Genomic DNA, 25,018 nt, shown 5'->3' with positions numbered 1-25,018 from the left:
GCAGGTATTGAATTGCATAAAAAAACAAAAATTTTGAAGGTATTGAATGGGAAGAATTGGATGAAAAAAACAGCAATTTTGCCAGAGGCTTTAATTGGTATTACATTCAATTAAATAAGGCTGAGCTGCAATGCAACAGTGAACCCATGTGCAAGAGTGATGCTGTTTATAATTTATTGTTTGACTTTTGTCACATTTTTCTGGGAAGAATTGGCTAAAAAAACAATTTTGCAGTTATTGAATGGGATAGTAACAATTTTTCAGGTATTAAATCAAAGTAATTGGATAAAAAAACAAGCAATTTTGCAAGTATTGGCTAGAAAGAATGGATATAAAAACTATTTTGAGGTTACTTAATGAGAATAATTGGGTAAAACTTAGCAATTTTACATGTATTGAAAGGGCAATTGGCAGAATTGAATAAAAAACAGTAATTCTATAGGTATTGAATAAGAAGAATTAGATAAAAAACAGCAATTTTGTAGGTATTGAATGGGTAGAATTGGATAAAAACAGTAATATATCAGACACTAAATGGGCAATTGGCAGAATTGGATAAAGAACAATAATTTTGTTGGGTTTACACGGGAAGAATTGACTAAAAACAGCAATTTTGCAGGTATTGAAGGGGCAATTTGCAAAACTGAATAAAGAACAGCAATTTTGAAGGTATTGAATGGGAAGAATTAGATAAAAAACAGCAGTTTTCCAGGTATTACATGCAAAGAATTTTATAAACAAACTATTTTGCAGGTATTGGACCAGAAGAATTGGATAAAAAACAGCAATTTTACAGGTATTAAATGGAAAGAATGGGATAAAAACATTTTTTGCAGGTATTGAATATGAAGAATTGGGTAACAAACAAGATATTATGCTGCAATTATTATTTTATAAAAAATTGTGATCCTAATTTCGGTCTTTGTCCTGTTGGGGTACTAGAAACTGCTAACAAAGGCAACCTGCATTTCCCCCAACATGTTTAAACCACTAATATAACACTATGGAGTCTTATGTTCACACTAAATGAATGTTCTAGATGTTCCATCCAAATGTAGATACTTTTACAAAAACAAGTTATATAGTGTCGCTCATCATCTGCAAATAAACTAGGGCTAGTCCGGCAAGGTGTCTACCCACTGTGGTAAGACGACTCACTCGGCTGCTTCCAGAAGTAGAGAGAAAAGAAAATAGTGCCTGAGCATTTAAGCTTGCTCAGCCACACCCTGAGGGGAGGTATGGTGAATGACTTCCCACACGATCTCTATGCCATTCACACAAAACCACTCCTTTCACAATGGTGATTACACCCCCAACATACAGGTGCATCTCACAAAATTAGAATATCATCAAAAAGTTAATTTATTTCAGTTCTTCAATCCAAAAAGTGAAACTCATATATTATATAGTGTCATTACAAACAGAGTGATCTATTTCAAGTGTTTATTTCTGTTAATGTTGATGATTATGGCTTACAGCAAATGAAAACACAAAAGTCATTATCTCAGTAAATTAAGTTGTGGATGCAAGAAAGTGCCAATGATTCCGTGCTCCTCCAGGTCAAAAAAGGGATGCAAATGTGGCACCCCAGGGGTCTGGTTTCCACAGTAATAGTAGTATTACGTCTGTGAGCAGGTGGGAGGTCTCCTGGGCAGGAATCCTAAGCATGCCACACCTCCTGCCCAGTCCTGGGAGGGGAAGAACTTCCCCTACATAAACTGGGGCTGAGGCAGGGTTAGAGAGAGGAGTTCCAGACAGAGACGGAGTCTGGTCTGGACACGCAGAAACAGGGACAGATAGACATCAGGAGCTCTGTAGGAGCCAAGGAGAAGCGCCAGGGACTGGAGCTGTGCAGAGCTCGCCCTGGGAGAAGGTACTAAAACCGGACACAGGAGTCCGAGGCTGTGGGGACTAAGATATACCCAGCAGCAGAATCCATCCGGCAGGGGATTCCAGGTCCTCTGGCCATAAAAGCCCGGAGGCTCAGTCACAACGAAGGGACCAGCACCGCCATGCCGGAGCGGAGGTTAACAGGAGGCCCCAGGTCACCAGCCATACGGGTGAGCACCACACGGTATACCCAGGGACGTGGGCTACTTGTAACCGCCGAAAGCAGGGTAGCCAGGAAGGGTACAGACTAACGGGAAGGCCTACAACTCCACCTGGCCAGGGGAACTCCGGCTTGCTCGCAGACTGACCAGGCCCCAACTACTAGCCAGTACTCCCGGGGGAATTTGCCTTGTACCATCAGTAAAGGCCCTGAACTGTACCCTCGCGTCTCCGTGCTTCCTTGTCGCACCGTTAGTGCTGGGACATCCACACCATCACTCCCAACATCACCCACATCCGCTGCCCTGAGGCCATACCTCTCCCGTTGGGGGTTATATCAACATTGCTGCACACCTATACCACCGGCCTCAGCGGTCTGCCCTGCAGCGGCGGTTTCATAACCGCATTCAACGGGTGGTGTAGTCGGACACTAATACCATCCTACCAATAACTGCCACTTAGTTTGACCACCCTGGGCGCGGACCGGGTCACCGCGCCGCACTACAACACTGGCCCAGGGGGTGAGTCAACTTTGGCGTAGTCGGCAGGATTACGTGCCCGCAACCACCGGGTACTGCGTGCCTGAAAAAAGAGACTTTTATACTTACCTGTGGTGAAGTTTCCCGCCGTCCGGAGTCGTTTCCCGCCATCTGGAGCCGATTCCCGCCATCCGACGCCATCTTCTGCCTTCTTCCCGCCATCCGTGGAGTTTTCCCGCCATTGGACGCCATCCTGAGGGCGCCGCGCGGGAAGAAGAGGGGCGTGGACTCCGAAAGCCCGCGAGAACTGAAGCCCCGCCTCACGTCCGGACGTTGCGTAAGGTCCTGGAAGGAGCCCAGCAGACGCCGACGTCACAGGAGCGCGACGGAAGGTCCTCAACCCTGACGATCCACTGCGGAGCCGCGGCCTACGGAAGAGGATCATCGCAAGGTAGGCCACGGTCCACTAGGGGGGAGGAGGATGTCGGATACGGAGGAGAGCTTCACCGCCACAGCCGCCGCCAGCGCCACCGCTGCTGCGGTCATGCCTTTCACCATGCCCTATATCCCGGGGACAGCCTGGCTACCCCAGTACTCAGGGGAGTCACATACCCTAAATGACTTCAGAGAAAGGCTGGATAGCCTCTTCCAGGTGTATCCCCTCACGGAGGCGCAAAAAGTGAGCATCCTGGTGGCCCAATTAATCGGGGCAGCCCAAAGAGAGGTAAAGTCCTGGCCACCTGGGAGGAAGAGGACTGTCAGAGACATACTAACCCGGCTGAAAGACACATTTGACACCCGCACCTCAGCCGAAATAAAACTAAGATTTTATGGGTGCAAACAACGGGCACATGAGAGTATAAGAGACTATGCTCTAAACCTACAAGAGGCCCTGAGAGCCATTAAGCAGGCAGACCCTGACAGCGTGGGAAATGAAGATAAGCTGTTGGCTGAACAATTCATTGAGGGTCTACTGTGCAATGCCCACCGAACCCAGTTGCGGGCAATGGCCTTACAGGACCCTGACCTGGACTTTGCACAGTTCAAGGACAGAGCCATCCGGGTGCTCCGAGAACCGGCACCAGGTGGCGCTGTGACCCACAGGCGCCCTGCTATCACTTATCACCAGGAGACGGCGCCCTTGTCTGCAGGGCCTGTGGGAGCTGATGCGCAGGCTTTAAACAGTGACCCGGCTACAGACCTGCACCATCAGGTCCAAGAGCTAACTAAAAGCGTTGCCGCGCTAACCCGAACTGTGCAGTCTTTACAGGTTTCTACTGCAGGGAAGATCGAGCTGGCATCCGGACCGGAGGACATCCCGTGGCGCTGACCAAGGAGGACCCCACCGGCCAGAGGAAGACCCAGCGATCGATACAACGAGGACGGACGACCTATTTGCCGCCGCTGCAATCAACCCGGACATGTGGCAAGGTACTGTCATTTAAACGGGCACAACCTGGGGTAGAGGGCCAACCCCCAGGCATAAGACCATCAGGCCCATCAAACTGGCATGATAAATACGTAGGGGGACGTCCAATCTTGCCTGTGGTACTGGATGGCATTCCTATGAGTGCCCTACTAGACACTGGGTCACAGATCACCACCATCCCGTACGTGCTCTTCAAGCAGTACTGGAATGATTCGGACATAACCCGCTACCCAGACGACGACCTGAGTATCATCGCCAGCAATGGTCAGCCCGTGACGTAGGTGGGATTCAAGGAGGTGACCATTAAAATCGGTAAAGTCGAACTGGCGGCACAAGGACTGATTATAGTGGACATAGACCGTCATGAGAGTCACCCTAGAATCACCCTGGGAACCAATGTAATTGAAAATTGTCTTGCAGAGGTGATTCTCATTTTACAGCAGGTTGCCAAGAACGCCAGTTCCGGCCAGCAGCGTGTGCTCCAAAAAGAGATCCGGGCACTGATGAAGCGGCAACAGGTGGAACTATCTGGTGGTGAGATAGGTAGCGTGAGAATGTGTGACCCGTTCCCTATTGCCATGCCCCCAAAAAGTGAGATGATGATTTGGTGCCGGGCAGCTATTGGTCTAAGAGGTAGAGACTACCAAGCAATGGTAGAACCCGTCTACTCAGACAGTAGGCCCACCATTTTGACAGCACGGGGGGTGGTCGATGTATGCCATGGGAGGGTGCCCGTTCGCATCATAAATATCGGTGAGAGAGAAGTACACCTGCCCCGGTATGCCACGCTAGCTAAATTGTTCACCATAAACCAGAATTCTGTACAGGCCGTGGAACCCTTGCCTCCATCTCAACCAGAGGAAGGTAACGGCTCTAAGAAACCAGTGGAGGACTGGTGTCAGCAACTACATCTGGGTACTGACTCCACTCCCTCACACCAGAAACAAGGAGTCTATCGGGTGGTTCAAGAGTACGAGAGAGTGTTTAGTAAACACCCGTTAGACTTCGGGCGAGTAAAGGGGGTAGAACACCACATCCCCACGGGAGACCATCCTCCCATAAAGGAGAGATACCGACCCGTACCCCCTGCACACTACCAACACGCCAAGGGGATGCTTAGAGACATGAAGGAGGCTGGGGTAATCAGGGACAGCTGTAGCCCCTGGGCAGCTCCACTAGTCTTAGTGAAAAAGAAGGACAACACTATGAGAATGTGTGTAGACTACAGGAAGGTCAACCGTATCACACACAAAGATGTGACGCGCCCCCTGGGCCATGTGCAAGGGATACCCGGAGCCGGATCTCGATGGGGGTAGTAGTCCTTGTGGCGGTGACCCGGTCCGTGCCCAGGGTGTCAAACTAAGTGGCAGTCTATGGCAGTAGATGTTAATTTGATCGACTACGCCACCCGTTGAGTGCGGCTTTGAAGCCGCCGCTGCAGAGCAGTCCGCTGAGGCCGGTGGTATATGTGCAGCAGTGATGGTATAACCCCCAACGGGAGGGGTATGGCCTCAGGGCAGCAGGTGTGGATGATGGGTGTAGTTATGTTGTAGAAAGGAGAGTCAGAGACTTGAGGTGCAGTTTCAGGGTTTTTACTCACGGTTGTTCTCTCAGTCACTCTGGCCTTGAGTGACCACCCGAGCCGTGCTGCGTCCACCAGGTCCTGGACTCGGCTAACCCCCAGGCAGTTCTGGAGCGTGGTCCTGAGCTCCCTTCTCTCTCTCTGTCTCTGGCCGTTCCCACCAGGGATCCACCTTTGGCCGGCTCCCTCGGGTCTCTTAGTGGTCAAACCTCCTCTGGGTTCCCTGACCCTATGCTTGGTGTGCCTTTCTGGTGGATTTGGTGAGGGTCGTGGCAAATCTTGACCACGACCTCTGGTTCCTGGCTGAGGATAAGTGGCCTCCACCAGTTCGGGTTCCGGTACCCGTGTCCGCCAACCCTTCACCCTTTCTGGTCTGTTTCTGGGTTCTTGGGGTTCCCTCTGTCTTTCTCTCTGGGTCCTTCTTTCTCCTCTCTCCTCTGCAGGCTTGGCTCTGGAGCTGGGCCCAGCCGGAGCCACAGCTCCCTGTCAGCCCTCCTGGCTGAGCTCCTCTGCTCTGCTTCTCCTCCTCTCTGAACTGAACCCTGATCTAAGATGGTGCCCACCATATATACTCCCTCTATGTGTGAGCCCAGGTGACTAGCACCCAATGAGCTCCTAGCTTTACCCAGACTACTCCCCCTATCTGCCCCTACACTACTGGGATGTTCCACCCCCCTCCCACTCCAGCCAGGGACAGACGCTGTCGTACCTGCACATATACTTGGTGGGAGTACCGTAGTTCTGTCCCCCGGAAATGGGATGTATGTAGTGCATGCAGCCTACTGAGCTCAGTCCCACACTCCATCCTTACCCGGGAGTGGAATACCACACCTCTGGAGTGAGGTGCAATACCCCTGTAGCAGCCGAATCCTCAGGGTGCTACATTCCCCCCTGGTAAATCACAGCACGTCCTCGGGCTGTAAAAGAGCAAAAACATAAAACATACAATTTTTTTTTTCAAAACATCATAAACATATAAAACACTATATATATATCAGCAGCATAATACTCTTCATATAAAACTTTTCATTATAAACATTTTTGTCCTCTGGCCACTTGTGCAAATTGTGACCAGGTAAGTGCCACAGTCTCTGGTAGAAAAAACAGTTTCCTATAAAACCGGTAGGGGGCGCTTTAGGAAGCGCAACTATATACAAGGGAAGGTGGCCGCTCTCAGTCCTCGGCCAGTGGGATTAGGGATGGCTGCTCACAGTCCTCAGCCTGTTAAGGGATATGGGACACACTGGAACAGTTCACTGGTCCCAACGGGGACTATATTTTAACTAGCAGCAGTACTTATAACAGTTCTCATACCCCGACGGGTAACTATATACAGTTCTTTTTTTTTTACCGTACTCTAATAACGGCGTCCTCCTGATGCTTCCTCTCTGTATTCTTCAGACCCGTCCGGGTCCTCTTGAGTGAACCCGATGAGGTCTCCTCCAGTGGGGTGATCTTGGCGGGCGCCGGAGCTGGGATCAGGGGCTCATCCAGGGGTCTTTCTTTCCGGAGTCGGGGATGGTGGTACTCCGGTGGCCACGCAAAGGGCTGCCCATCTGGGCAAGTGTGTTGGGCAAGCAAGTCTTCACCCAGGTGCGGCACAGTGGAAGTTGAGGGCGCGGTGGTGGCAGCGGCGCCCGGGATCACTAGGCCTTGCGACCAGGCTTGGGGTACCCTGAAGGTAAAGGGCACCGTGAAGACGGCGGCGCCCGGGGGCACTCGGCCTTGCGACCAGGCCGGTGGCGTCTCCTGCTTGGCCGCGCTCAGGGTTGAGGCGCGTGACGTCACAGGGGGCGTGGTCGCGGCTCCTGCTTGGGGCCTAGTCTGGAGCGGTAGCGGTGCGGCAACGGGCACGATCAGTGGGACTTCGGGCTCTGCGACGGGGAGCGGGGGTAGGCTTACGGTGGCTGGGTTTGGGGTAGTGACGTCCCCTTTACTTGCCTCCGTCTCTTCAGCTCCCTCTGCGGCGTCGTCTCCGGCCTCCGTCCCTTCTGCATCCTCTTCAGGGGCAGGCGTGCTCCTCGATGCGGGTGGTGTGCTCCGCTGGCGGGCTCCAGCCTGCTGGGCCACCTCCCTGCTCCATTCCGTCAGCGTTTCTCGCTGCACCTGGGCCATCCTCCGTGCGAGGCCCTCCAGCGCGGTCTGTGCATGCTCCCGGTCTCGGGGGAGCTGTGCCAGGATCTCCACCAGGTCTTGTGGGGTGGTGGCTTGCATCAGGCTCCTGACCACAGGGTCGGTGCTGCCTGCCTCTCCCTCCATCTCCGGGTACGGCTCCTCCAGACTTCTCCAGGCTGCACCCATCTTCGCTCTTTTGTTCTGTCTCCGCCCCCATTGAGGGCGGTCCTGGGGCAACTTGGTGATTGACAGCTCCAGGGGCAGTTCTCTCACACTGATGGACATCACTAGCATCGCAGCCTCTGCTGGTGGGGGCGGTCTTCGTTTTTGGCGCCATTCTTGGTCCTGGCCCACGATGGGAGGTGGCCTCTTGCCACCCTCTGGCACGCCCATAATGGCGTCCGCTCTGCCAGGGCGGGAAATCTTCTCAGATGGCGGGAACCGCTTCCCAATGGCGGGAAACACTGCAGATGGCGGGAAAAGACTGCAGATGACGGGCAAATGGCGGGAACGATCCGAGATGGCGTCCGATGGCGGGGACCCTCCGGAATTGGCGGGAGACTTCTTTTTGAGGTAAATGTGAACTTTTCTTCAGGCACGCAGTACCCGATGGTTGCGGGCACGTGATCCTGCCGACTACGCCAAAAGTTGACGCGCCCCCTGGGCCATGTGCAAGGGATACCCGGAGCCGGATCTCGATGGGGGTAGTAGTCCTTGTGGCGGTGACCCGGTCCGTGCCCAGGGTGTCAAACTAAGTGGCAGTCTATGGCAGTAGATGTTAATTTGATCGACTACGCCACCCGTTGAGTGCGGCTTTGAAGCCGCCGCTGCAGAGCAGTCCGCTGAGGCCGGTGGTATATGTGCAGCAGTGATGGTATAACCCCCAACGGGAGGGGTATGGCCTCAGGGCAGCAGGTGTGGATGATGGGTGTAGTTATGTTGTAGAAAGGAGAGTCAGAGACTTGAGGTGCAGTTTCAGGGTTTTTACTCACGGTTGTTCTCTCAGTCACTCTGGCCTTGAGTGACCACCCGAGCCGTGCTGCGTCCACCAGGTCCTGGACTTGGCTAACCCCCAGGCAGTTCTGGAGCGTGGTCCTGAGCTCCCTTCTCTCTCTCTGTCTCTGGCCGTTCCCACCAGGGATCCACCTTTGGCCGGCTCCCTCGGGTCTCTTAGTGGTCAAACCTCCTCTGGGTTCCCTGACCCTATGCTTGGTGTGCCTTTCTGGTGGATTTGGTGAGGGTCGTGGCAAATCTTGACCACGACCTCCGGTTCCTGGCTGAGGATAAGTGGCCTCCACCAGTTCGGGTTCCGGTACCCGTGTCCGCCAACCCTTCACCCTTTCTGGTCTGTTTCTGGGTTCTTGGGGTTCCCTCTGTCTTTCTCTCTGGGTCCTTCTTTCTCCTCTCTCCTCTGCAGGCTTGGCTCTGGAGCTGGGCCCAGCCGGAGCCACAGCTCCCTGTCAGCCCTCCTGGCTGAGCTCCTCTGCTCTGCTTCTCCTCCTCTCTGAACTGAACCCTGATCTAAGATGGTGCCCACCATATATACTCCCTCTATGTGTGAGCCCAGGTGACTAGCACCCAATGAGCTCCTAGCTTTACCCAGACTACTCCCCCTATCTGCCCCTACACTACTGGGATGTTCCACCCCCCTCCCACTCCAGCCAGGGACAGACGCTGTCGTACCTGCACATATACTTGGTGGGAGTACCGTTGTTCTGTCCCCTGGAAATGGGATGTATGTAGTGCATGCAGCCTACTGAGCTCAGTCCCACACTCCATCCTTACCCGGGAGTGGAATACCACACCTCTGGAGTGAGGTGCAATACCCCTGTAGCAGCCGAATCCTCAGGGTGCTACAGATGCGTACCCGTTACCAAGGATAGAAGAGTCCTTAGCTGCATTAAAATCTGCTAACTTCTTCTCTACTTTGGATCTCACTAGCGGGTACTGGCAGGTTCCTGTAGCAGAGGCGGACCGGGAGAAGACCGCATTCACCACCCCGATGGGTCTCAGCGAATTTAACTGTATGCCGTTCGGGCTCTGCAACGCACCAGGAACCTTCCAACGGTTGATGGAATGCTGTCTGGGACACCGGAACTTCGAGACGGTCCTGTTATACCTGGACGATGTCATCGTCTATTCCAAGACCTACGAGGACCACCTGAAACACCTGGCAGAAGTGTTTGAAGCTCTGGCAAACTACGGCCTAAAGGTGAAACCCTCCAAGTGTCACCTCCTGAAACCAAAGGTGCAATACCTGGGACACGTGGTGAGTGCTGACGGAGTGGCTCCCGACCCTGATAAGATCACTGTGATTAAGGACTGGCCAAGACCCTCCAGCATAAAGGAAGTGCGGCAGTTCCTCGGGTTGGTAGGCTACTACCGAAGATTCATTCCCGGTTTCACCAAAATGGCAGCCCCTATGCAGGACCTCCTGATAGGTCAATCTCGAAAAGCCAAAAACCAGAAGCCGCCCTTCAGGTGGGAAAAGCTGGAAGAGGAGTCCTTCTGCCAGCTGAAAATGGCCCTCACGGGGGATGAAATCCTGGCATATCCAGACTACAGCCAGCCCTTTATCCTCCACACGGACGCAAGCAACATCGGGCTAGGAGCCGTACTGTCCCAGATCCAGCAAGGGAAAGAACGGGTAATCGCTTACGCCAGCCGAAAGCTACGGCCCACGGAGAGGAACCCTGAGAATTATAGCTCATTCAAGCTGGAGTTCCTGGCAGTAGTGTGGGCAGTGACCGAACGTTTCAAGCATTACCTTGCCTCCTCCAAATTCACCGTGTACACGGATAACAACCCGTTGACACACCTGGACACTGCAAGGCTCGGTGCCCTGGAACAGAGATGGATGGCCCGCTGTCCAACTTTGAATTCACCATCAAATACCGGGCAGGACGCTCAAATGCCAACGCGGATGCCCTGTCTAGAATGCCGAACTTACTGGACGTAGGGGAAGATCCAGAAGATCTGGAAGAAGTCGAGCTCCCTGCATTCCACCGTCATGGGATTACCTTGTATTCCCACCGTGTGAAGGACAGGCGCTCTGTGACGTTCAATCCCTTGCCCCACTACAACTGGGCAGAAACGCAAGACAGTGATCCTGCAGTCCGTCTGGTGAAGGAAATGCTGACCCAAGCCGATGCCAGTCTTGACCCAGACGCTCCGGAGGAGACCAAGCAACTGTGGAAGGAGAAAAGTAAGCTGTTCCTCTACAGGGAAAAGCTGTGCCGGAGAATGGTTAACTCTCGAACACATGAGTTGACCTGGCAGGTAGTGGTCCCAAGACGAGACGCGGCTATGATCCTGGAGGCATACCACAACGGAGCAGGGCATTTCGGATGGAAGAAGCTGGAGTTCTTGTTGCGTGAACGGTTCTACTGGGTAGGCATGAGAGGAGCCATCGAGAGGTGGTGCAGAGACTGTGGCCCGTGCCACCTGAGAAGAAAGGATCGTGCCAGCCAGAAGACTCCCTTGCAGCCCATCATCACCAGACAGCCACTGGAACTGGTAGCCCTGGACCATGTGAAACTGGCTCCAAGCAGATCTGGGTATGTCTACGCCCTCACAATCGTAGATCATTACTCCCGGTTCCTGGTGGTGGTCCCGGTCAAGGACTTAACGGCTCAAACAGCAGCTAGAGCCTTCCAGCAGCACTTCTGCCGTCCACACGGGTACCCGGACCAAGTGCTGACAGACCAAGGGCCAGCCTTCGAAGCGGAAGTCTTCCAGGAGTTCTGCAACCTGTATGGCTGCACGAAGATAAGAACAAAGCCCTATCACCCACAAACTAATGGACTTTGCGAGAAGATGAACCAGGTGGTGATAGACCTCCTGAAAACATTGCCCCTGGAAGAACGCAGTCTGTGGCCTGAGAAGCTGCCTGATCTGGTGGACCTATACAACCACATCCCTGTAGGTTCTACCAACTGTACCCCGGCTTACCTAATGAGAGCGAGGCCTGGTAAGCTGCCTATCGACCTGGATATGGGAGTCCTGACGCCCGAAGACACCTCGCCAGAGGCAGACTGGGATACAGGACGGCAGCAGCAGTATCGGAAAGTGCAGGAGAGCGTGGAGCGAAGTCTGTCTCAAGCTAGAGAAAGGCAAGAGAGGGCTTATAATCAGTATGCTCCCGCTGTTCCCCTGGTACCTGGAGAGCAGGTCTTGAAGAGGAAAAGACGGCTCCACAAGTTGGACGACCAGTGGGAGAAGGACCCGTACACCGTACTGCCATCAAGCCATGAGAACCCAAAGATTTGCGTGATCAGTAAGGATGGAGGAGAAACCACAGCCGTTGTCTCCAGAGACCACCTGAAGAAGTGTCCCAAGCAGCTGCAAAACCCTGAAGAAGAAGATCAAGAAAACCCTCGACCCGCAGAGGAAAGGGAAGAAATGATCAGGACTGTACTCGGAGACTTCCCCCGGTCTTGGACACAAGTAAACGGTGCTGTCGTGGTACCCGTCCTCACCTTTCTCCAGCCAGTCCCGCAAGTGCCTACAGAGGAACCAGTAGAGCTGGAAAAGCAGCCGGCCCAAGAGGCAGAAGAGTCCACGCCAGCAGTACAGGAGGATCAACCCTCTGCTAGTAGTGAGCCTGCCGTGCCCCTAGTGAGCCAAAGAGTGCGCAGAAAGCTGCCCAGCCTGCCCATAACACCTCCTACACCCTGTAGTGCAGGACCAGTTAGTGAGCTCCGTAGGTCCACTAGGGTTACCAGAGGCCAGATGCCCGTACGTTGGAGAATCTAAGTTGGCTAGTTGCTTTAACTATTTTATGTTTACCTGTTTTGTTGTAGCCGTTGCTAATTATGTTTTTCAGTTACAGATTTCTTTATATGGACTGACAGGTTATGGACAGTGAGTAACCGGAACTCTGTTGTAAATATGTTTGGAGCGTAACCCAGGAATGGACTAAAGACTGTTGAAGACTCGGGGCAGGACAGACCCCTACCTGGTTACGGCTCCCTGTTCTTTGGTGAAATGGACACCCTTATTGCTTCCCGGTTACGGACACGCCGTGACCATCTCATGTATTTAATTGTTATTGTTTATACCCTGTTATGTTTTGAAAAAAAAAAATATATATATGTTTAGTCCGGGAGTACTAAATTTCACTAGGGGGGAATGTGGCACCCCAGGGGTCTGGTTTCCACAGTAATAGTAGTATTACGTCTGTGAGCAGGTGGGAGGTCTCCTGGGCAGGAATCCTAAGCATGCCACACCTCCTGCCCAGTCCTGGGAGGGGAAGAACTTCCCCTACATAAACTGGGGCTGAGGCAGGGTTAGAGAGAGGAGTTCCAGACAGAGACGGAGTCTGGTCTGGACACGCAGAAACAGGGACAGATAGACATCAGGAGCTCTGTAGGAGCCAAGGAGAAGCGCCAGGGGTTGGAGCTGTGCAGAGCTCGCCCTGGGAGAAGGTACTAAAACCGGACACAGGAGTCCGAGGTTGTGGGGACTAAGATATACCCAGCAGCAGAATCCATCCGGCAGGGGATTCCAGGTCCTCTGGCCATAAAAGCCCGGAGGCTCAGTCACAACGAAGGGACCAGCACCGCCATCCCGGAGCGGAGGTTAACAGGAGGCCCCAGGTCACCAGCCATACGGGTGAGCACCACACGGTATACCCAGGGACGTGGGCTACTTGTAACCGCCGAAAGCAGGGTAGCCAGGAAGGGTACAGACTAACGGGAAGGCCTACAACTCCACCTGGCCAGGGGAACTCCGGCTTGCTCGCAGACTGACCAGGCCCCAACTACTAGCCAGTACTCCCGGGGGAATTTGCCTTGTACCATCAGTAAAGGCCCTGAACTGTACCCTCGCGTCTCCGTGCTTCCTTGTCGCACCGTTAGTGCTGGGACATCCACACCATCACTCCCAACATCACCCACATCCGCTGCCCTGAGGCCATACCTCTCCCGTTGGGGGTTATATCAACATTGCTGCACACCTATACCACCGGCCTCAGCGGTCTGCCCTGCAGCGGCGGTTTCATAACCGCATTCAACGGGTGGCGTAGTCGGACACTAATACCATCCTACCAATAACTGCCACTTAGTTTGACCACCCTGGGCGCGGACCAGGTCACCGCCACACGAAGACTACTACCCCCATCGGATCCGGCTCCGGGTATCCCCCGCGCGCACGCGCGCCGCACTACAACACTGGCCCAGGGGGTGAGTCACAATACCCAGTGCTTGCATCCACAACTTATGGTACTCGGACCCTAGAGGTTTGGTGTCTCCTGCAGCACTCCACTATACCATCATATGAGTTGTGCATTTCACAACTCACCAAGGTGAACATCCTTTTTCCTTTATACCACTACTTGTCTGGGTAACAGCGCTATTGGCGCCCCCTCTCCATCTTATCTCAGTAAATTAAAATAATTAATGAAAAACACCTGCAAAGGCTTCCCAAGCATTTAAAAAGGTCCCTTAGTCTGTTTCAGTAGGCTCCACAATCAAGGAGAAGACTCTTGACTTGACAGATGTTCAGAAGGCAGTCATTGACACACTCCACAAGGTCCCAGAGTTCCAATTTTCATTTGGAAATCAAGGTCCCAGAGTCTGGGGGAAGAGTGGAGAGGCCACAATCCAAGCTGCTGGAGGTCTAGTGTGAAGTTTGCACAATCAGTGATGGTTTATGGAGCCATGTCATCTGCTGGTGGAGGTCCACTGTGTTTTATCAAGACCAAAGTCAGTGCAGCCGTCTACCAGGACATTTTAGAGCACTTCATGCTTCCCTCTGCTGACAAGCTTTTAGGAGATGGAAATTTTGTTCTCCAGCAGGACTTGGCCCCTGTCCACACTGCCAAAAGTACAAATACCTGGTTTACACACAACAGTATCACTGTGCTTGATTGGCAGCAAACTCGCCTGACCTTAACCCCATGAGAGACACCAAACCCAACAATGCAGACGAGCTGAAGGCTGCTATCAAAGCCACCTGGGCTTCCATAACACCTCAGCAGTGCCACAGGCTGATCGCCTCCATGCCACATTGCCGCATTGATGCAGTAATTGATGCAAAAGGAGCCCCGACCAAGTATTGAGGGCATTTACTGAATATACATTTCAGTAGGCCAGCATTTCGGATTTTAAAAACATTTTTCAAGCAGTTGTTATAAAGTATTCTAATTTACTGATTTAAGATAAACACTTGAAATAGATCACTCTGTTTTTAATGACTCTATATAATATATGAGCTTCACTTTTTGTATTGAAGAACTGAAATATATAAACTTTTTGATGATATTCTAATTTAGTGAGAAGTACCTGTATAACATGCTGGGGAAAAGTTGTAGGTTCAGTTCACACAGGCTGGCAGCCGTAGGGACACATACCTCCCCTCACATATGACCCCAGTGACTCTGTCACACGATCCAGACTAGTTCAGCCTCAGATGCTGCAATCACCTTCCCTGGATGTGTTTAATGTTCTCTGCACTACCCATGTTGAATATCCTGCGCATGCACACATTGTCTTTCCTTACTATGCGTGAGCACAATGTCTTTACTTGCTGCGCATGGGCACAATGTCATTCCTTCCTGCACATGTGCACAATGTCTTCTCTTCTTGCGCATGTGCACAATGTCTTTCCTTCCTGCGCATGTGCACAATGTCTTTCCTTCCTGCGCATGCGCACACTGTCTTTCCTGCCTGCGCATGCGCACGATGTCTTTCCAGCCTGCGCATGTGTAGCACCCCGAGGACTCGGCTGCTACAGGGGTATTGCACCTCGAACCAGAGGTGTGATATTCCACTCCCGGGTAAGGATGGAGTGTGGACTAGGGCTCGGTAAGCTGCATGCACCACACACACCCCATTTCCAAGGGACAGCTCAACGGTGCTCCCACTAGACAGAAGTGCAGGCACGACAGCATCTGTTCCTGGCTGGAGTGGGGAGGGGGAAGAAAACCCAGTGGTGTAGGAGCAGATAGGGGTGGGTCTCTGGGCATAGGTAGGAGCCCATTGGTTGCTAGTCACCTGGGCTCGGGTGTCAGTAGGAGGTATAAAAGGTGGGCACCATCTTAGATCAGTGTCCAGTCCAGTAGTCAGTTCAGACAGACAGTCTGAGGAGAAGACAGGAAGCAGAGCCCCTGCATGGGCTCTGCTCTGCAGGCAGGCCTTGTCAGGAGGCTGGAGCCTGAGAGAGAGAGAGAGAAGAAGGAACAGAAAGGACAGTAAGAAAGGAACTGGAACAGAGGAGAAAGGAAGTAAGGAACACAGAGAAAGGCCCAGAGACACGAGGACAGAAGGAACCCCATATGCCCAGGAGATACAGGGTGAAGGGTTGGCAGAACAGGGTACCGGAACCCAAATTGGTGGAGGCAACAGATTCCTCAGCCAAAGACCGGAGGTTGTTACCACATCTTGGTGCGACCCCTCACTACATCCACCAGAAAGGCATACCGTATAGGGTCAGGGAAACCGGAGAGAGGTTTCGCCAACAGAAGGCCCGAGGAAGCTGGACAAAGGTGGGTCACTGGTGGGGACAGCCAGAGAAAGGAAAGAGAAGGGAGCTCTGAACCACACTCCGGAATTGCCTGGGAGTTGACCGAGTCCCTCACCTGGTGAACGCAGCACGGCTCAGGCGGTCCTAACTGTGCACAAGTGACCTGATAAAGAACTGTGAGTAAAGCATTGAAAACTGCAACTGCACGTCTCTGTGGTTCCTCGCCGCACCAGCACCATTAGTACTGGGACGCTCACACCATCACTCCCATCATTATCCACACTAGCTGCCCTGAGGCAATACTCCTCCCGTGGGGAGTTATCCCATACTCGGCTGTGCAACCAACATCAGCCTCAGCGGTCGGCAGCGCAGCGGCGGTCCCCACTGACCGCAATCCACGGGTGGCGTAGTCGGACACTTATTACAACATTTAGACTGCCACTGGTTTGACCACCCTGGGCACGGACTGGGTCACCGCCACGGAGAACTACAACCCCCAGTGATCCGGCTCCGGGTATTCCCCCTGCACAGCAGCACAGCACAGGCCCAGGGGGCGAGTCACATGCGCACAATGTCTTTCCTTCCTGTGCGTGAGCACACTGTCTTTACTTGCTGTGCATGAGCACAATGTGTTTCCTGCCTGCGCACGTGCACAATGTCTTTGCTTCCTGAGCATGCACAGTAAACACGGGAGTATTTCCCACAGCATCGTTGTCTGACTTTGCATGTCCAGACAGCAGAGACATTGCGTTCATGCTCAATAAGTTGGAAACAAACCTGGCAAATTTGTTGCGTCTCATGCCAAAAAGGGGTAGATTGTACATAAGCACCACCTCCAAATTTTGGTGGTGTTAAGGCTGAGCAGGGTCACAGTCTGCTACTGACTGTAACATTCAAGAAGTTAATTTGTGGGGATCAGAGTTATCTCTGATCCCAGAATTTGTGTCAGGAGCAGAGCTGTGTGATCTTACCCTGCTCCTGATCTTACTGGTGTACTAACGGCCCCCATGAGATCGCCATGATGATAAGATATGTCACTGTGTGATAACTATGTCCAAGCACAGAGAGGAGGGAGGGACAGGGGCATCGAGCTTTCTAAGCTTATGACCTGCAGATCCACAGACAGTAGACTTGCAAAATATTAATAAGGTTTATCACTGACCTTGAAGATGAGTTTTTATTTTTCCTTTTACAATATCTGTCTGAAAAAAAAAGAAGATTGCAATTTAATACTGATGTGTCCTGCTTTAGGAGATCATCAACGATCAGCCAGAATTATCAGCAAGTGCTCAATTTCCCTGCAGCGCCACCATAGGTGAAATGGAGCATTACACAATTCAAAATATCATCAATGAACAGATTAGGTCCTCCAGAGTGAAAGAGATGAGGGTCCTCAATATGGGACCCCCTGAATTAACTCATATTTCCTTAATAATGTACTGAAATACTGTAGTAATGTAATTTATAGTGCAAGCGATTAAACCCCTGATCTTAATAAAAAAAATAAAAAAATATATATAAAAAAATTAAATCATCTAATTTATAAAAAAGCAATTTAAAAAAACTAACATATTTGGTATTGTTACGTCTGTAAAAGTCAAATCTATGAAAATATACATTTAATAAAGCCAATAAAAAAAAGGAAATGCCAGAATGGCTGTTTTTAGTTATTATCGCACCTCCTATAAAATAAGCAATAAGAAGCGATCAAACAATTGTAGATACCCCAACAATGTATCAACAACATCTCGGGATGATCATACACAGCTTTATAGATGGGAAAATAAAAAATTAAAGGTGATTGAAAATGGCGACAAAAAAAATTTGTTTGTTTTTTTACAAAATTCTGAATTTTTTAACCGCTAACATGTTTCAATGGGACCTGACAGGTGAAAGATTATCAGATATTTTCGAGTCATCTCCTCTTGGTCTTGTGAAATTCCCATCAATTCCATACTACTCTCCTACGCTGGTTTGTCAGACTTTCTTAATTATCAGATGTTGGATTAAAGAAAAAGTATTTTTTTTTAAATTTGCGGAAAATCTATAAGAGTAACTTACAAGTAAATATTAACGTAGTCACTGAAATCAGGATGATGATAACGATGACGACGCCAGCGATAATATGAGTGAAAGGATTATCCGCCATTAGGGTGTCTTCAATTTTGCTATCCTGCAAAAAGACAAATTACTATGTAGAAAATAGGACATAGTCATCCTGGCAGCTCCTAGGTGTTGGCATATGGTCATAAATGAGTTTTTTTCACATGTATAATTTCAAATACCACCACTAGGGGGAGCTCACTACACATAGGTTTATACAGTCATCACTGAACTCAATGGGAAGTGTAAGAATTTGTATAGCTGGAGCTCTCCCTAGGGGTGGCTGCAGAAAAATGCTGGTATAGGAAGCAGTTCTGAGATTTCTATTTACTGCACACATAAGTCATATTACCGATTCAATTTTAATAAAGTCTACCTGGCTCACTCGCTTCACGCTGGAGGGTGGAGGGTCAGAAGAGGTTGTCTTTGGGGTAACATAAGGAGATTCATGGTCTGTGGTTAAAAAAAACTTTTAAGAGACACGTTCAAAGCAAGTTATGAACTACACCTGTAGTTGGTACTATTTTGTTTTATCTCCAAAATTATTTGTGGATTAATATCTACTATATAATTGTCTTATCCCGTCTGTCTATCTGTCTGTCTTTCTGTCTGTCTGTCCTGGAAATCCCGCGTCGCTCATTGGTCCGGCAGCGGCCAATCAGCGCCGCGGGATTTCTGAAAAAAGATGGCGGTCGTTAGTGGCTCATCTGCGGGACGGAGCTCAGCGGCGATGCAGCGGGGAGATGAGCGCCGCGAGGCGCTCATCTCCCGGCCGGTAACAGCAAAAGGACCTCGACCGCCGGACACATCTGCGGGACGGAGATGCAGCCGGGAGATGACCGGCGCGAGGCGCTCATCTCCCGGCCGGTACCAGCAGAAGGACCTCGACCGCCGGACCCATCTGCGGGACGGAGATGCAGCCGGGAGATGACCGGCGCGAGGCGCTCATCTCCCGGCCGGTAGCAGCGGAAGGACCCCCGGCGTCGCTGACCTCCATGCGGAAGGGAGGACCGGGGAGCGGCGCTGCGGGTCGGGATACTTCTGCTGTGAGCGCCCGCTCATGTCCCGGGTTCTCGCTGCGGAAGTACCCGCACAGGCAGCGCCGCTCCCTGGTCCTCACCAAGACGATTTATGATTGGTCGCGGTCTTCGGACCCGACCAATCACTGATCTTACCACAAAAGTTAAACACCGCTGTGCTGATTGGTCGCGGACGCTGCCGGCGACCAATCACTGATTTGGGCGCCACATTTAAATATCGGACGTGACCAATCACCGATCTTGGCTCCACATTTAAACACCGCTGTGCTGATTGGTCGCCGACGCTGGGCGCGACCAATCACCAATTTTGTTGCCACATTTAAATAGCGTCCGCGACCAATCAGCACAGCGGTGTTTAAATGTGGAGCCAAGATCGGTGATTGGTCGCGGCCGATATTTAAATTTGCCACCCAAATCAGTGATTGGTCGCGGGCAGCGTCCGCGACCAATCATCACAGTAGTGTTTAACTTTTGCGGCAAGATCAGTGATTGGTCGCGGGCCAAGACCGCGACCAATCACCGATTTGTGCGGCACATTTAAATAGCGGCCACGACCAATTGGATGTCAGCGCCGCTCCCCGGTCCTCCCTTCACACCCTAGGCGCATGAATGTCAGCGGCGCTGCCTGTGCGGATACTTCCGCTGCGAGAACCAGGGACATGAGCGGGCGCTTGCAGCAGAAGTATCCCGACCCGCAAAAATGTGGCGCCAAAATCGGTGATTGGTCGCGCCCAGCGTCGGCGACCAATGAGCGATTTTTAACACAAATGTCCGGACCTTTGTAACACCATGCGGATACTGTGGGGACATCAGCTGCTAGGGTGTCAAGGGAGGACCGGGGAGCGGCGCTGACATCTATGCGGCTAGGGTGTGAAGGGAGGACCGGGGAGCGGCGCTGACATCCATGCGGCTAGGGTGTGAAGGGAGGACCGGGGAGCGGCGCTGACATCCAATTGGTCGGGGCCGCTATTTAAATGTGCCGCACAAATCGGTGATTGGTCGCGGTCTTGGCCCGCAACCAATCACTGATCTTGCCGCAAAAGTTAAACACTACTGTGCTGATTGGTCGCTGACGCTGCCCGCGACCAATAACCGATTTGGGCGCCAAATTTAAATATCGGCCGCGACAATCACCGATCTTGTCTCCACATTTAAACACCGCTGTACTGATTGGTCGCGGACACTATTTAAATGTGGCGCCAAAATCGGTGATTGGTCGCGCCCAGCGTCGGCGACCAATCAGCACAGCGGTGTTTAAATGTGGAGCCAAGATCGGTGATTGGTCGCGGCCGATATTTAAATTTGGCGCCCAAATCGGTGATTGGTCGCGGGCAGCGCCAGCGACCAATAAGCGATTTTTAACACAAATGTCCGGACCTTTGTAACACCATGCGGATACTGTGGGGAGATCAGCGGCTAGCGTGTCAAGGGAGGACCGGGGAGCGGCGCTGCGGGTCGGGATACTTCTGCTGTGAGCAGTCGCTCATCTCGCGGCTTCTCGCAGCGGAAGTAGCCGCACAGGCAGCGGCGCTCCCCGGTCCTCACCAATATGATTCGCTGATTGGTCGCGCTCTCCGAACGCGACGAAACAGTGATCTTGGCGCTAAAGTTAAACACCGCTCTGCTGATTGGTCGCTGCCGCTGCCCGCGACCAATCACCGATTTGTGCGCCACATTTAAATAGCGGCCGCGACCAATCACCGATCTTGCCGCGACATTTAAACACTGCTGTGCTGATTGGTCGCGGCTGGCGTCCGCGACCAATCAGTGAGCTTGGCGCCAAATTTAAACAACGCTCTGCTGATTGGTCGCGGACTCCAGCCGCGACCAATCAGCGAGATTGGCGCCAAATTTAAACAACGCTCTGCTAATTGGTCGAGGCCGCCGGCCGCGACCAATCAGCAGTATTGGCGCCAAATTTAAACCCCGCTCTGCTGATTGGTCGCGGTTGCCGGCCGAGATCAATCAGCAGTATTGGCGCCAATTTTAAACACCGCTCTGCTGATTAGTCGTGGTCGCCGTCCGCGACCAATCAGCAATATTGGCGCAAAATGTAAACACCGCTCTGCTGATTGGTCGCGGTCGCCGTCCGCGACCAATCAGCAGTATTGGCGCCAAATTTAAATCCCGCTCTGCTGATTGGTCGCGGTTGCCGGCCGTGACCAATCAGCAGTATTGGCGCCAAATTTAAACCCCGCTCTACTGATTGGTCGCGGTTGCCAACCGCGACTAATCAACATTATTGGCGCCAAATTTAAACACCGCTCTGCTGATTGGTCGCGGCCGGCGATTGCGACCGATCAGCATTATTGGCGCCAAATTTAAACCCCGCTCTGCTGATTGGTCGCGACCGCCGGCCGCCACCAATCAGCGATTTTGGCGCCAAATTTAAACCCCGCTCTGCTGATTGGTCACGGTTGCCGGCCGCGACTGATCAGCATTGTTGGCGCCAAATTGCCGGCCGCGACTAATCAGCATTATTGCCGCCAAATGTAAACACCGCTCTGCTGAATGGTCGCGGCCGTGACCAATCACCATTATTGGCGCCAAATTTAAATACCGCTTTGCTGATTGGTCGCGACCGCCGGCCGCAACCAATCAGTATTATTGGCGCAAAATTTAAACCCCGCTCTGCTGATTGGTCACGTTCGCCGGCCGCGACCAATCAGCGATTTTGGCGCCAAATTTAAACACCGCTCTGCTGATTGCGCCCGGTCTGCCGCATACATATTCTAGAATACCCGATGCGTTAGAATCGGGCCACCATCTAGTAATAATATATCTGTACTGGAGAGATAGTTTCTTGACTTGATAAATGATATAATTTTGGCCACATGCAGTCACCACTAGAGGGACTCACTACATGTGGAACTCAGTGGGAGCTATAGAAGCGTGGTGAGCTCCACCTAGTTGTGACTGTAGGTAACTGCAGTGTTATAATAGTAGAAATGCCAGGCCCCAGTCAATGGTAGGTACAAGTTGTTTCTTAAAACAGACTAAATGCCAGAGGTAGCCATAGTGACTATTCAAATATATTGGTGCCATAGGGCCGCATGGTGGCTCAGAGGTTAGCACTGTTGCTTTCCAGGGCTGTGGTCCTGGGTTGAAATCCCACCAAGAATGTCATCTGCAAGGAGTTTAAATGTTCTCCCTGTGATTGTGTGGATTTCCTCCCACACTACAAAGACATACTGATATTCAATTTAGATTGTGAGTAGTGATGATCAAGCACTAAAATGCTTAAGTGCTTGGTACTCGAATCGAGCAGGTCAGACGGATGGGCTTGCCTCGAGTACCGAGTATTATGGGAATGTCAATGGGAAACTCAAGCATTTTTCCGGAAGACCCTAACGGTAGGTTTGGGGGCAGGGAAATCACCGAAATGGATGGAAACAGCATGGAGAAGACGCCTGGAAGCATCTCTGAAAATGTTGTCAGAGTATGACGCCACTTTTACGTACTGACTATAATGTGCGGAATTTCCCCATTGACTGCTGTAAATCTGCAGTTAAAAAAAGCACATGCATTGTAAGTGTGTTTAAGCAGGTGTTTTTAGCCTGGTTTATAATAATTAAATAAATAATTGAAAAAAACTACATGGGGTCCCCCCTATTTTTGATAACCAGCCAAGATAAAGAAGACACCTGTGGGCTTATATTATCAGGCTGGAAAGGTCCTTGGTTATTGGTCCCTTCCCAGTCTAAAAATACAAGCCCTCAGTGACCCCAGAATTGGCCCATCACATTAGATGTGATAACTAATGTGATGCGCCAATTCTGGGGAGGCTGCGGGCTTGTAATTTTAGTCTGGGAAGGGTCAAATAACCATAGACCATCCCAGCCTGATTAAGCTCCCACGATTCAGCACAGCATGTGTGAACTCCTCTCTGGAGCAAGATTTCCCCAGATGCTGAACACACCTGAGTGTCAGGGCTGGCTATTTAAAACCCAGAGTACTCCCTGGATTGGAGATATGGTGGATGACGTCCCGCCCTGCACTTCGCCATCCATTAAAAAACATTCCCTTGTAGACCTGGGCCGTTAACCCTCTCTGCACTTAATGTGCAGGAGAAACTTCCATATCTTCCTTCCGACACCCTGCCAGTGACTTTGTTGCCACACCATGTACCCAAATACTTAATTGGAAAGGGATGGCTAGTAGGAAAACTTCTTTACCAGCCATAGTTACTCTTGTCCCCTCTATGCCAGATGGGAAACACAGTAGATGCTGAGCCTTGGAAACACAATAGTATAAGTGCCCACATCATCAGTAGGCACGTCAGACTTACCATGAGTAGTGTGCACAGTCTTATGAGTAGGTTCTAGAGGATTTGGAGTTGCTGAAATAAAAAAATATTGAGAAGTTAGTAAAAATACATGACACTCACAAAGTGATTATCCTTTCCAAGAGTTCTATAGGACCATAATATTGATCTGTCCTTAGTATAGACCATTAATGTTTTATCCATACTTGCCAATTTAATGGGATAAATGGAGAGACAGACCTCTCTAGGAGCATTGACTGCAAAAGTTGGTGAGTTGGGGTATATCAATAGGGGTTCATGCTCCAGAACTCATCAATGAGCACAATTACAGAGTCAAGGTGCCCCTATGTGTACATAGATACAGCAACTCTTCCAAATAAATGTTGTGCCTGAATTTGAAGCTCATTCTCACCAATCAAACATTGATGACCTATTCTAAGCAAGGCCAACCACCGCTCAAGAACCATGAGCGCCATGCCACCATGTAATACCACATTTCTCCTCTAGTGGCCAGTGCAGGAGAAATATATAGTAACAGGACTCTCTGAAGCTGAGTCCTTATTAAAGGGTCTGTCTGTGATGAGAGAACCATTTTAATGATATTTTAAAGTTTGAGTGTAACAGTCTCCTCACCCTGATGAATCTTTACTGTTCTCTCTAATTTTAGGTCATTGAATGGTCCAAGGATCTCTACTCGGCAGCAGTACGTTCCTTCATCTTCTTTAGTGACCCCAGAGATGGTCAGGGACACGTCCCTCTGACTAATGGCCCCCAGTAGCTGATATCGGTCAGATTTCCTCCAGGGCACAATTTGGCCATCAGTCCTGATAATCTGATCATTACACCTAGAAGTTGGACATCTGCCTCGCCCCCAGCACATTGTGGTTATCTTGCCGGTATATGAGCAGGGTAATACAGCAGTGCCATTCAATGATACAGTCACCTCCAGTGCCGCTGGAGCCACCAGACCTGCAAATCGAGAAGACAATATAAAATGAAGGAGTGTTTAAAACTGTTAGTAAATAAGTATAAGGAACCGGTTGGATGATTTTTTTTGCCTCTAGACATTCACCGGTGGCATCCAGTGCTGGTCTAATGCTCTTTATAGAAATGTTACTGAGCCCCAACACTGACCTAGCAAAAAATAGTTGTTATATTATATCTTTATAACAGCTCGATTACTGGGGAGAATTCAAATATGGGGTGGGAGGATTAACAGATAGATAGGTAGATAGATAGATAATATATAGATAGATAATAGATAGATTATATATATAGATGATAGATAAATAGATACATAGATAACAGATAGATAGATAATACAGTGCATTGTGAAAGTATTTGGCCCCCTTGAACTTTTCTACCTTTTGCCACATTTCTGGCTTCAAACATAAAGATATAAAATTCTAATTTTTGGGGGAAGAATCAACAACAAGTGGGACACAACTGTGAAGTGGAACGAAATTTATTGGATGTTTTAAACTTTTTTAACAA

General features: G+C 50.8%; 1 protein-coding gene across 2 annotated transcripts in view; it reads right to left on the bottom strand.

Moving 5' to 3' along the window:
• The window catches only part of LOC141164184 (hepatitis A virus cellular receptor 2 homolog), a 33,426-nt gene that overhangs the window by 2,357 nt on the left and 6,051 nt on the right, over positions 1-25,018 (bottom strand). Inside the window, exons 2-6 of one of the 2 annotated variants that reach the window (XM_073649318.1) lie at positions 24,158-24,493; positions 23,549-23,599; positions 18,597-18,673; positions 18,179-18,290; positions 17,280-17,315 (exon numbers count right to left, since the gene is read on the bottom strand). In XM_073649318.1, coding sequence (XP_073505419.1) covers positions 17,280-17,315; positions 18,179-18,290; positions 18,597-18,673; positions 23,549-23,599; positions 24,158-24,493 — 612 coding nt within the window. Of the gene's footprint in view, positions 1-17,279; positions 17,320-18,178; positions 18,291-18,596; positions 18,674-23,548; positions 23,600-24,157; positions 24,494-25,018 lie in introns of both variants that reach the window. The other variant, XM_073649317.1, reaches the window with a different exon arrangement.

The sequence above is a fragment of the Phyllobates terribilis genome, unplaced genomic scaffold (genome assembly GCF_046119375.1).
Source record: "Phyllobates terribilis strain yellow unplaced genomic scaffold, ASM4611937v1 Scaffold_10__3_contigs__length_209671492, whole genome shotgun sequence".
NCBI lineage: Eukaryota > Metazoa > Chordata > Amphibia > Anura > Dendrobatidae > Phyllobates > Phyllobates terribilis.
The sequence above is the reverse complement of the archived record's forward strand: the minus strand, read 5'-3'. Positions and strand labels throughout refer to the sequence as shown.